Below are 13,926 nucleotides of genomic sequence, written 5' to 3'. Positions count from 1 at the left end.
TGTAACTGTTTCTTGGGGAAAACAATCCATGAAGTTCCAGAATGGAACGAGGTCACTGTTGGGAGGAAGCGCTCCCCACCTTGGAGTGGGTCCCCAACAAAAAGCAGCGTGAGCTCCCTCTACTGTTCCCGTGCTATTTTTTCCCCTCCCAGAGTTTTGCTAACCAGCATCATTAGCACAGCTTCCCTTAAGGAACTCAGAGAGTCTTTCCCAAACTGCCCCAGAATCTTTGGAAAGAACCACTCCCGCAGGAGCTACTGCCAGGCAGTGGGCTCTCAAATGAGATCAGAGAGAGCAGGGAGCCTGGCTGCAGTGGATTGTCTCTCAACCCTCCTCTGTTGAACTTACCTTCCCATAGGCTAGAATCTGCCCCTCTCTGTACTCACCATTTTGCGTTTTAAAGATGACCTTGTGGAAGTAGGGGGCCGTCTTGGGTCTGCGTGGCTGTTCCGCAGTTCCTTGGTTCAAGCACTTCAGGCTTCCACAGAGCTGCCTTGCACTCTTTTGAACACTGCCAATGACCCAGAGCTTGCTTTCTGTAAACTGTTTGAATTATTCTCTAGTTAGCAGCTTACCTCACCTCCAAAACAATCTAATGGAGGGAAAAAAAAAGATTTTCACAGGCCTCTTGCCACTTGCAAGACCTATATTCAGCCGCATTAACCACATTTACAGTATCTGGCTTGCTAACCTATATTTTGTTTCTGTGTTTTTCCCCCTGAAGAAGGTACTGTGTTCAATTGAATGTGCCACGGGGACAGTAAATTACACGTTTCCTTCAGGACATTTATGCCAGAGAGGGTATTTGTTTGTTCCTCTCAAATAGGAGCGGGTATATGGCTGTGTGAGCAGACGCACGTTACTCTGCCGCTATCCCTTCTAGCATATTACCTATTTATTTTCTCAAGAAATTGCATACAATAAAAATGGTAATTTAACTTGCCATTAAATGTTGTGAATATTCTCAGCACTTACCCCCACTGATTGTTTCAGCTGTCAAGCAGCAGGACATTAGGTCTGATTGCCAGGCAGACCCATTTGCCATTGCCTGCAAGGAGGACATATGCGGTCCTAATTTTTAAATAATTTACTGGGTTGTGATGACAAACCCATGTGTAATTAAAGAAAAATTGTAACTTCACATCCCATTTGAAAATTGGAATTCTACTTGACAGGGCTAACTTGAGTATCCGTTCATCATCAGGCCCGGGGCTCCTGGCATCGTGCTGCCCCTAGCGGTAGCGGTTGGAACTGCGGGGAGCTGCTGCCCTGGCCCTTCCTTTAAAGTACAAGTTTTCAGGCACCATCCTGGATGTGGCCTCCAGCTCACAGGAGGTGGAGGGAACAGTGGTCTCCAAATGTTTTAAACTCAGTGACTTTGAAAGAAGCTCTGTGAGTGTGTGTGTGAGTGTGTGTTTGTGTGTGTGTGTTTAGTTTGGCTCTGAGCTCTTGCAAAGTTCGCTTTTTCCTGGTGGCTACATAGTTGGTGCTGAAATCTCTAAAACAAACTTGTCACTCATGAGCAAGTGCCCCCGGACCTCCAGAGCTCAGGTGGGGGTGCTCTCCAGCCACGAACCTGGGAGCCTGCAGGTGCACACCCAGCAGGAGGGGAGCAGAGGGTGGCTTTTAGAGAGAGGACATTTTGCCAAAGAGTTCCAAAGAGCTCATGGATTTGGTGGGGGAGGGCATCTGGGGGTGGCCTGGCTTCTTTATTTGGGGGAGGGGAGTCAGGTCATTGGTCAGGGTTAAGGGGAGAGGAAGTGATTACATCTTTCAGTAATGCGAAGAGGTGTTTTTTTTCAAAGGCCAAAAGAAAGCTCTATTCAGATGTAAAAGTCTGTCCCCTTCTGTAAAACTCCAAATCCATTTAAATATCACAAGTGGCTTCCAAGCGAGTGTCTTGGTGTGTTAGTAACCATCAGATGAATGCTTGTATCACTGGCCAAGAATTTGATTTTTTCCCTAATTAATGAGATGATTAACAATGGGTGAGCTCTGTCCTGTCTGAATTGGTGTGAAACCACTCAGCGGGACATAAAAATGGGGCCTATTGGTTTATTTGCTGATTTGTTGAAGATGAATTGGAAATAATGAGACTCCTGCTTGCGGTCTGTTGAAAGTTTCTCAACACCTGATAATATTTTTTTCAAAAAATGATACTCCAAACAGATTTTATGGAGACTTCATGGTGGTAATCCTGTGAACTTAAAGTATCTCCAGCAGGTCCTTTTTAATTGTGTCACCCTGCATGTGGTTCATTTAATGCGTGGGTGAGAAGTGTGATGCAGACATCTTAGTGGGAAATAAGAATGCAACCTGTCTTTCTCCCCTTTCTTCTGCAGGCCTGTGATGGTAACTTGGGTGAGAGTCGATGATGAAATGCCTCAGCACGCTGTACTGTCCGGACCCAGTTTGTTCATCAATAACCTGAACAAAACAGATAATGGTACATACCGCTGTGAAGCCTCAAACATAGTGGGCAAAGCTCACTCGGATTATATGCTGTATGTATACGGTACGTGCGAAGATAAACGCTCTTCCACTAGACTCATTTACAATTAGCTGCTGCTCTTTGGTCAAGTTGAAAACCAAAAACCAGTTTGTTTCCTTCCAGAACTTAAAGACGCCTGGCCTGAGGTGGACGCCGGCGTTGCTACCTAGGGGGGGCTGCGACTTTTCTTGTCTCCCTCTAATCCTGGGGATTTCCCACGAGATCACAGTCTTTGACCGTGCTGAGTAGGAGAGCGGTGTCCTCAGGCACAAGCTATGGAGATTATGTTGGAAATAATGACTGCGAAATTCAACCTTACCAATTAATGGCTTTTCAGCTCAGAAAGTTTATTCCCAGTGGTATTTCCTGTGATACCTGGGCTAGTCTCTCTTCTGCTTTGATGAGCAGAAATATTCTATTTTCAGCATGAAGCTATTACTTTGTAGAAGATGTGGCAAGCCAGTAAATACTTGGAAAAAAAGATAAGGTCCTTGAGAGTTACATAACCTATCTATAGCTACTGCTTTAGACACAGCTGCTTTTTCTTTTGTTTGTTTACTTAACATCTTTCTTACAGGATAATTAAAGCATACTTGTCATGAGTTTCAATCTCTAATCAAAGATTTATTGAGCATCTACTATGTGCAAAACATCTTAAATTTCTCTCCCATTTATATCTTACTGTCAGTTTTGAATATGGTGAGTAGTCTCTATTTAGGTGAGGAGGGCCCACCCAGCTTCTAGTCTCCAATGACAAATTAGTTCTTTGCTGTTCAGTTGAAGCTGCTTGGTTATTTTTCTGCCAGGAAGCATAGTTCTGAGCTGACATGGTACTGAATGAATAACCATAGGCTTGAAAATGCCAGTATATTATAAGTGTAGGAATATGTGTACATATCTTTCTTCATATCAAGCAGTATAACTAATCCAAATATAAGTGTATGTGAATACACACATATACACACATGTGAGATGTTTACACTATAATGTCATTGGTACCTGGCCACTTTTCTTGATGAAGAAAATAGGAGTAGCAGCCTTTCTGATGAAACATGCTTTATACCATAACTACATGAGTGTTAAAATAGTCTCCTTCGCCTATACCTCTAAGGTTTGGGTTACACTAATTGTTCCTCAGCAAAATCCAAGGAGTGTGTCTAATAATCTTACTTGTAGACTTCCGGGGGTGTGTTTACATTGCACACTCCCACAACGTCTGTGGTTTCCATGTAACACCGTCAGTTCTCCCTAGTAGTTAAGATGGAGGTGAGGGAATGGCTCACCTATGGGGAGGAGCAGGGTTAGACCCCATTTTCAGTAGGCATTACCCAGGGCCCCCACTATTCCTGGGCCGCTCAGGCTGCAGGTATGAGGGGGTGAAGCTAAGTCCCTCCCTTTTGCTTCTATAGTCTTTCCTTTGGCTTTCTTTAGGGAACCGAGGCTCGTCCTCATATATGTGCCCTACACTGCTATGACCCGGGTTTCTATCCAGTTTTTTTTTTTTTGTTTGTTTGTTTGTTTTTCACAAACAATAGACTTTAAAAAGCAGTAACCACTTTCCTCCATTCCATTATATGCTTCCTTGATTCAGAAGACTAAGTAATCTGGAAACACAATTTTGACATATCCTACCTACTGTCCCTACATCTCAAGATGAGAAATATTGTGGATTGTGGACACAGTTGAAGAATTGTAGACACTAGCTTATGGCTTACGTCATTGAGTCTCACTTTGTTCCATGCCCTAGAGTGACTGTTTCTCATGCATGATCTCTAATCTCCACAGTAACACCTCGAGGTAAGCAATAGCATCATCCCATTTTACAGATCAAAAAGGTCACATAACTTCCAAGGTCATCAGGTCACTAAGCATGCATGTTTCACTGCCACCATTCTTCTCTCAAATCCACAGCAAAATCTCTCTCTTTGTAGTTCCACTTATTCTCATTTTTCCCAATAGAACAGTTCCCTCCTATATCAGATTGCTCTTTTAGAATTATCTCTCTGGGCCAGAATGCATTAATTGAAAGCCAAGAAGCAGGCCCACTTATTTCAGCAAGCACGACTATGTGCACCTGTCACCCCACCCCAAGATGGCATACTTGGCCTTGCTGCACTAAATATCCTGTCTCCCTCCTTCCATCTGTGCTCAGCAGCCACACCTGGCAGGACGGTAGATGAGGTATTGCTCAGGTCCTCCATCCATTTGAGAAGATGGTGAGTCGATTATCTTCTCAAAGTTTGGTTTATTGTACTGCTACAGTAGCTTCCAAATACTTTAGGAACTAGAGATAAAATGCCTTTAAAATATTTAACTCTCTGGGGATCACTGCTGTACTTGGAGAATCTAGCTGGTTAGTGCCTAAATCCTGTTGGTTTGTTTTTTTTCTTTTAGCCTCCCTGTGTCCAGCACAACCCATTAGCCCGAAGTCTGTATTCTCTTAAATAGTGGCCTCACATCACTCTCATTGTCAGAAATGATTTAAGCATTGAGGTTATGGAATCTAATTCATTCAGGTCACTTGAGCCAGATGTGAAGGGCAATAGCTACCCCCATCATGATGAAAAGAAGGAAAAGTATCATTTTCACAAAGTGTGAAGGACCCATGGTGTTTCTCTGAAGTCTGTGCCCTCATTAGTCAGCTTCACCCTGCGGGTCAGATAGCCTTCAGGTCCACTTAGATTGTATTATGAACATCCCACATTTTGTGCCAAGACTTTTAGAGGTAGGTACAGAAGTACCGTGATAGGACATCGGGGAGGGTCTCCCAAGTACAGGTGTTCCTGTTCCGTGCTAAACACTATAATTGAACCAGAGCAGAAAACCACATGAGCTGTCCGCATGCTGGGCAGCAGGCACCCTCTGGGCACGGGTGAGTCAGGCAATGGAAGGAGCAGAATGTGTCTGGTGCGCGACTTCAGGGCTCAGCACACCTGGCATGCACCTGCACCCGCACCTGCAGCAGGGGGATGCGCCGGACATCTGCTGGGTCACGAAATGCCCCCCTGCCGGTGCTCCCCATAAGAAAGTGTCGAAGGAACAAAGCAGAACAAACCGCCCAAATTTGAGTGTTTCTCATCTTGTTCTTCTAAAAAGGGAGCTTGAAATTACTAGTGGAGTCATTTCTCCTTCTTGGAAGAGGAGTTGTTTCTTTTTTTTTTTTTTTTTTTTTTTAATGAATTCCTTTTTTGGACTCACATGTGAGGGTTTTTTAAACAATATTTTAAACTGTCGTATTTCCGACTGAAATGAGCAGAGTCTCCTGTAAAACAGCAATTTGCTGTTGCTTCTTCCTTCTCAAATTCGTACCTTGTGTTTGTATGAGAGAAGCAGTTTGTAGGATTATTGATCAAATGGAAGCAATTGTTTCAAGCAGACCTTCCCACCAGCCCCGAGATAATGTTGTCATAAACTTGCAGGGAATCATACCGAACCCAGTTGAGGTGCAGTATATAATTAAAGTTTTGATGTATTAATTAGACAATCTGAGAGCTCGCTTGGAGATAAAAGGACACCAGATGTGTCAGGGAAAAAAAGTTGACGTGCTTTAGATAAAATTTAAAATCAAAAGCCTTCAAATCGTCTTATGCTCTATTATAGCAGAATGATTGCTTAGTTCAAAGTCTTGCTGACAATTTAACAAATTCAGTTTGATCATTTGGGCTTAGAATTTTTTTCCTCTTTCATATTTGCCCTTTCCTTTTTCCCCCAAATAATTTTTGAGATGATAGAAGAATATACAGTATATCAAACATCTGACAAGAGGATTCCCTGTCAAATTCCTGACTTTGAGGGTCACTCCTCGTGTATATTTAGTTCTCTTGTTTACAAGATGGGGGACATTCTTTCAGTTTTGTTATTAGCATCCGCTTAGGTCAAACTTTTAATACGAGCAAAGGCAACTCTCTTATTAATATTTATAAGTTGTAAAATTTATTGACTTTTAAAAATAAAATCTCCGTAAAATCTCCCATGCCTGGAACTTGATATTTAGTGGTGACATTCTCTCTTCTTTGTATTTATTACAAGGATAGAAGTGGTTTTACTTCCTGCTGGGGTGTATTGATGGAGAATAATGAAGTTAACAGTCAGAGAGAGCAAGGGAGCAGTTGCACACTCATCCTTGGCAGATAGGAGCCCTTTAAACAGAGCAGCACCTTTCCCTCTCCACCCCCATCTGTAAAAGTGTAAAGTGAAATGACAGCCACTGCCCCCCCCCTTAAGGGCTGAGTTGGTTCAACCTCATCTTCGAAATCAGATGGAGAAAGAGGGTCCTATGTTCTGATATTTTTTTTCCTCCCTCTCGACATCTGCTCATCTCTTGTTCACTTCATTAATACAAATCTCTTTTCTTCTTTTCTTAGCTCTTCCACCTAAGACTTTGCGTTAAAAATCTTTGAAAGAAAAAAAAGAACTTTTGGTTTAAAAGGGGGAAGTCATCAAACGAACATCTCAATGTCCTCATGCCTTTGTTTTGTCATTACTGGTCATTGTTGTGTTCAGCATTGTGGGTTTGATTTTCCTTTTTTTTTTTATCCAGATCCCCCCACAACTATCCCTCCTCCCACAACAACCACCACCACCACCACCACCACCATCATCCTTACCATCATCACAGGTATGGTACCTTCATGACCATTGAAAATGTCCTGAATGTATATTGTCTTTCTGCTATGGGTAAGAAGAAACCTAAACGTGTCCGCTGAACCCTTGGAATTAAGTTCCATTACTTTGGAACATCAAAGACTTAGAGGCCGAGGTCTTAAGCTGAACCTGAGGGACCTTAGAAGAATCTTTACCACCCCCCCAAACATTTAACAAAAGATCAGTTATTTTGCAGTTGATGCATTAGAGAATTCCTTTTTGAGCATCACTGTTCAAAATGCTAGGAAAAATGGCATCCTGGCTGTTAGAGCCAAACCAATAGCTTATGCCTGGTCCTGGTTGACAAAATGGTAAGTAACGTGGCTCTAGATCTTCTCCTTGTCTTAATTTTCATCTTAATCAACACAAAGGAAAATACACACCGTTTAACATGCCCATAGGGGACACGTTCCTAAATGCATCGTGTCCTTTCTGCCCCAGAGAGAACCCACTGCCAGTGTTACTCCCTGATGTGGACGCCTGGGTAGTCACAGGGGTTCAGAGGGAGCTGCTCTCTTTCCTCAACGGGCACAGGTCCCGGCCCCCTCAGTCCCACAGAGGGGTGGAGGCCACCGTGTAGATCTAACTCTGGCTGTCCCTCTCTTACTCAAAATGAGTTCGGCTATTATTTTGGACTCTCGCTGAGAGAGGAGGCATGCCATCTGTCCCCTTCCTATCTCCGGTGGCTTTCATATTTTTTGATGTTACTTGACTGGAGCCTTGGAGATTGCTCTCCCTTTCAAGGTAGGAAAGGTGATGGCAGACCTTGTCCACTCACACGGAGGATTTCCCTAGATAAAGGGTTCCCTGCTCGCTGCTCACAGGTTCCACCCCAGAAACACGTCAGCATTGTGCTGTGAGGGAAAAGGAATCTCTTTACAAGACAACACTCCTTCATCCCATGATCTGAGGGGACTGCGAGGTCTACCTGAGGCTGTGGCCAGCGCGTGGTCCCGGGCAGCACCGAGCACCTGACTCGTGGTTCCTCGTGTAGGGAGCCTCTTTACCCCTCGACATGGAACCATCCTCTATGCTGACCCTCTGGAGACGGTCGTGGTCTTCACAGCAGCAGCTGAGGTAGACACGACAGGAACTCAGAGAGCACACTTGTCCGTTTATGAGCTCTGCCAGTGGGTTTTCAAACCTCCATTTCTTCATTTTTTAACCATCACAGTGGAATAAAAGGATCCTCAATTTGTTCCCGGTGAGGGTTTCCTAGATGTTGGGTATGAAACCGTCACATCTACACTTACTTGAAAATCCATCAATTGGTTTTGGTGTCTCTAAACTCAGCTCCACCCAGGCTGCTTCCTAAATTCTTGTGTGTGTATGTATTGCTGTTTTAGCTTTTTGTTAGTTCCTTCTGCTTCTTAGGTAAACTCAGTACGTGCTGTGAAAATTTCTTGCACTTTCTGTGTTGTTAATAAGCACAGCCAGATAGTCCTGGCTAACTGAGCCTCTGTGCACCAACCTTCCACACTTGTGAATTAGGTTTTTATCTTTTGTGATTTCTTGCCTCTTCACCTAGTTGTAAGCCATAGTAGGCTTGAGCTCTTGTTCCCAGGTTTTCATAAAATTTTGCAGAAAGCCCCTTCGATGTCAGTGTAAATGACATCACCTCACTCACCACTGCCCTGCATATATGAGCCATTAAGAAAATCCTTCAGTCATCTGTCTTTACAGAAGGTGCCCAGGCATGAACCAGCCCTTACCGTGTCTCATTGTAGAAGGAGCATCTAGGCAGCCAGCCATGTTTGCATTGGAGGCAGTCGAGGCCTTCCCCACTCTGCATAAACACACATTTTCCCTTTAATATGGGACAACACTTTTCCTTCGTGACTGGTCTGTCACTGGCTTAGCTTCTTTTTTAAAGACCTTCCTTAACACTCCCCAGATTCCCAGACTCCTCCCTGCTTCCCAATCAATCTCAGCAACTCAGCTCTTAATCCTTCACTCCAGACTAAAGCTAATCTTATGTCCTCACGCAGCTACAACTCACTGTTATCACAGTTCTGACTGCAGAGACTCCATTTAGGAGGAAATTTTAAAAACAAACAATGCTGTATTTCTGTCCACATCTAAGGTACCTTTCGAGGGACCTGTCTTGCGTCTCTCTCTCTCTCTCTCTCGCTCGCTCGCTCTCTCTCTCTCTGCTGCTGACCTCTCAGCTCAAGGTGGCATAAGATAATCTCATAGATGCTCTTTAGCCTCTTGATGTTGGCCGTTAAACCCTTTCTGCACACAAAATACATTTGTGGTAATGAATGTCCAGAGTCTCCGTGGCACATCCAAGAGTAGTTAAAGTAAAATTGCTACTAAAACAACAGTGTAGAATCCGTTGCCTTAATGGATGTGATCTTACAGGCTTACTGTGTCTTAACAAGCTGTCTTACATATATTTATCTTGCCCAGAAAGTACACTTGTGAAATTTAACATTTGCTCCTTTCTTCAAACAGATTAAAGGTTATAGAGCTGAATGAGGCTGTGTCCCATTTTAAAGGTCCAGGCTATCCCTTAGATTTAGATTGATTCCTAAAAAATCTTCCAGACTGAATCTCGACAAATGGATAGCTAAATTAATTTCCACCCTTCTCTCTTGCACTGTTTGGTGCATTACTGCCACCATTAGCCTTAAAAGCTTCAACAGCTAAATCCAGTGACAGTAACATAAAGCCTGAACTCAAAAAAAAAAGCAGCAGCCCACAGTCATCTGTTCTTTTTCTCTCATTCAAATGTAATCACTGAAGTCCATTCCCCAGTATAGCATCTGATTACAAGGAAAATGTACAAATGCAATTAAAATATATAGCTATTTTAAGCTCAAAGGTCATAGTTGATTTCTGATTTCTCAGAAAGGAAGTATGCCGGTGTTGTCTTTTATCTTCCGTAGCCAGAATAATCGAATTGTTCCCCTTGTTAGGGAGGCCAGCTGTCACTGAGCTCTCGGTCGCCTGATTCCCTCACAACAGCTCACAACTCTATCCTGGAGACTCTTGAAAGGGAGCCTAGCCCGACTGGTCTCTGCCCACCCAGGACCTACACCTGATAGGAAGCAGGAGCAGGGCCTGTGTGTCCCAACCTTCTGTCCATCCTGCACCGAGCCAGCCTCCCCACTTCCATGTGAGGGCCCTCACCTAAGGGCAGCTTCATCTATAGAAGAATGTGTGCAGCCTTTAGAGCCCCAGGAGGAATGCTTGATGATCCATTTGCCGTACACCATGCTTGCAGCTTTACAACTATTAGGCCGTTAATGTCATTAGAATATTTTTCCAGAAAAAGCCATTTGAGGAATGGAGCTAGAAGGGGACCCCCTTTCGAGCCACATGTGGTTTGTCCTGTGAGTCCTTGGTTCTCTTCGCTCTCGTGTACATTGCTATTCTGACCACATATTTCTTTCTCACCTCTTGGCAGGCCCCCACTTCATTTTTTTTTTTTCATTTTTTAAAAAAATCATGTCAAGTTGTCCATGTGGTTTCATTCATGAAGCTACGTGCTGTCACCCAGAAGAGGAAACTGCATAAACTGGCCCTGGAGCCCCTGTTAAAACAGAAAAAGCAGCATTTCCCAGAGTAAATGTCCTTCATGCAGATTCCTCTCAAAGACTGGAAGCAAAGAAAAGCCTCCTGCCGTACTGGGGGATTTTGTTTGTTTTGTTTTCAGCTCTTTGAAGTTAGCTGCATTTGGTATATTAGGTGTGTCTATAGTCTGGCTACCATTCACCCCTTTCTGACAGTCGGAGGAAGCTTTATCCTGCCCTCATCTTAGGAAGATATTGTCTCCCTAGTTAATGTGGCTATTGTAGTGGTTTTGACTCGGTGGCGTCTAGAGTTAGATGCGTGTTGCAGGTTGCCATGTACAGCACTCAGTTTTAAACCCCTTTAGCAACTGAAATAAGAAATCAGGCCCAGAGGAGTGTAAGCTGTAGGCCACTCTGAATGTGACTATCATAAATTAAAAAATAAAATCACCTAAGAATAAGAAATGAATAGCTATACGGCCAAATTCTGAAACACATTTAAAAATTCTTTCATAGGGACGAAGTAGGTCATTTTGAAACCAGCTTTTCTTTTTCCAAAGTACATATCTGATTAAATGTTTTGTGTTTCTTGGAAAAGAAAACAGCAAATTTTTTTTATTGGTATCTCAGGACTCAAAACCCAGTAGGCCTTGGAGAAAGCATGTGTTTGCAGTTTCTTGCCAGTTACAGTAGAGAAGGGGCCTTGTGAGTTAGAATAGAGGAGGGTCTTATAAGTTACAGTAGAGAGGGGCCTTGTAAGTTACAGTAGAGGGGGGCTTATAAGCTACAGTAGGGGGGTCTTGTAAGTTACAGTAGAGAAGGAGACCTTCTAAGTTACAATAGAGAGGGTCTTGTAAGTTACAGTAGAGAGGGGGCCTTGTGAGTTACAGTAGAGGGGGGCCTGGTAAGTTACAGTAGGGGGGTCTTGTAAGTTACAGTAGAGAGGAGGCCTTGTAAGTTATAGTAGAGGGGGGCCTTGTAAGTTACAATAGAGAGGGTCATATAAATTACAGTAGAGAGGGGGCCTTCCAAGTTACAGTGGAGAGTCCTGCTCCCAAAGGGCTGTCTGTTCTCCAAGGTCTTCATGTGATTACTCTCCCTGATGCTGTTGATATTTGCCTGATGCAAGGGGTATTATATTTGTCACTTTTTAGGCATACATTCAACAAATATCAAGCATCCATAAGACATACAGCAATATGCTCATGCCTGTGGAGATAGAAAATTCCTTGGACCCCTTAAAATATGATTGAGGGAATAGGTTAGATGCGCTGAAACTCAGCAGCAGGAGATACTGTACAGTCAGGGCTGAATGGGCGGCACAGACAGGGATAGGGCCAAGGAGAAGTAGACTTTGGTCTTCCCCATCAAAGAAAAGATAAACTGTAGGTCAGGAAGGATGGCATTTTAGAAATTAAGCATGGCAGCCCAACTTGACTTCAAACATCTGTCACCACTGTGACTGTTTTGTGTGTTTATGTCCTAGGCACGTATGAAGCCATTGTTGACAGCAGTGTATCTCTCTCCTCCTAGAATGTTTACTGAGTTGCCTTTTTTCTGGAGTTGGCTTCTACTCCATTGAGACTGTTTTTCATTCATCATTTATTGAATCCTTATCAAGTATTACTGACATGGCGGTCTACCTGGTAACAGGAGTATTAATGGGGCACAAGCCACCTTTTGTAATTTTGAGCCACCTTTTCAATTTTTTAAGCCAAACCGACACATCCATTTTTGTATGCTATCTTAAGTCCATATTTTTATTTTACTGGTGTTTGTGAGCCTATTATAATAGCATCATCGTCCACCAGTTTTTTGACCTATATGGGTTTATGAGGGAATGAACAAAATTATCAATAGTGCAAAAAATGCAAACACAGGCTTCTTAAGATTCGAAAGTGGCTGTTGGAGCTACCTTGGGGAGGAGAGAGGGCAAAGGACATGACAGGGAGGACCCAGCCTTCCAGTATCCAATACAAGATGAATCCTCGCTGCCAGTTCCAGAGCTGCCATCTGTCTCAACGCCGCTCTCCTTGCATCCCTCGCTGCCTCTGCGGCCTCACCTGGGCCTTCCCCAACTCTTGCCCCATCTCCCACCCTGCAGTCACACCCCACACACTATAGGAATTGTTTTCCTTGTTAAATGAAACTATTGTACAGATTCCTGTTATTTTCAGAACATCTGGTTTGCAAATGAAAAGATCTCTGGGGCACAGCCCTACTAGTGAACAATTCTGAAGAAGCTTTTAACAAAACTTGAAATTGCTTAACAGAAAAAAATCTACTCCCCTTCCTGCTGTTCTGTGGCAAACAGTCTCTTCACTCAAAGGGGAGGTGACATTAAGAAGTGAGAGAGCTCTATTTGGACCTTTTAGCTTAGTTCTGTTCCCAACCCTTCTCCCATCCCTGAGAAATGGGAGTTTAATTAAAGCATAATGTCGATGGAAGGAAAGTGAACAGAAACCAGTGGAAAATAAATTTCAAAGTTTAATTTTCTAGCATGCATTTTTGCTTTCAACAGTTTTCAGATAAGTCAAAAATAAATAACGGGGGAGTGGGGGGGGGAACACTATATGTAATATATATTGGCCAGCACAGCACAACTATGACAATACAATTGCCAGGGGAATTCTTTCCCTGCCCTAGTGTCTAGATTTAAAGCAGCTCCATAACACACACTGAAGGGGAATTCAATTAAGAAAACCCATTGGCTCCTTATTGACTTTAGTTAAGAAAATAAACTAGGGGAAAGTGTATTAAAATATGTCTGGACTGCTTAGTACGCTTTCATTTAAGCTTATGACAATCAAAATGGGAGAATTTAAATTCTTTACAATTAAGCTCTGCTTTCAAGCAGACTGGGTTCTCTGGGCTATTACCCTGTGCATTTTTTAATGTACACCCCATTCCCCGACACTCACACCCCCCCCAAACCCATGTAGTCTAGCAGGGAATGTGCATTGTAAAGCAAGAGCACCGCAGAGTAATTGGAGAAGAAAAAGTATTTAAGGTTGTGAATTTAATTTTGTTCTAGGATTTTCATTTTCATTTATGGTACCCGTTGTGTTTGAGACCACGGACTAATTTATGGATTAGTTTTAAACCCCCAGTCTGTCACACTCAGTGAACAATTCTAAGTTGGAGAGAATCCATATGAAAGGATTAGAATGTGCCACAGTGGAGCTTACACATGACTGTTTCAACTAAATATTGCCCAGCTGCCTCTCATGCAGTCATCTTTTTTTTTTTTTTGGGGGGGGGGCTATTTGGTTA

General features: G+C 43.2%; 1 protein-coding gene across 10 annotated transcripts in view; it reads left to right on the top strand.

Moving 5' to 3' along the window:
• Nucleotides 1-13,926, top strand: part of CADM1 (cell adhesion molecule 1) — a 315,335-nt gene that overhangs the window by 277,133 nt on the left and 24,276 nt on the right. For 6 of the 10 annotated variants that reach the window (XM_054693113.1, XM_054693112.1, XM_054693118.1 and 3 more), the window contains exons 7-8: nt 2,343-2,515; nt 7,032-7,109. In XM_054693113.1, the coding sequence (XP_054549088.1) occupies nt 2,343-2,515; nt 7,032-7,109 (251 nt within the window). The remainder of the gene's footprint in view (nt 1-2,342; nt 2,516-7,031; nt 7,110-13,926) is intronic. The other 4 variants (XM_054693117.1, XM_054693116.1, XM_054693119.1 and 1 more) reach the window with 1 other exon arrangement.

This window comes from Talpa occidentalis, unplaced genomic scaffold (genome assembly GCF_014898055.3).
Source record: "Talpa occidentalis isolate TD23 unplaced genomic scaffold, MPIMG_talOcc4v2.1 talOcc4.12, whole genome shotgun sequence".
NCBI classification, from domain to species: domain Eukaryota; kingdom Metazoa; phylum Chordata; class Mammalia; order Eulipotyphla; family Talpidae; genus Talpa; species Talpa occidentalis.
Note: the sequence above shows the minus strand (reverse complement) of the source record. Positions and strands in the feature narration are given on the sequence as shown.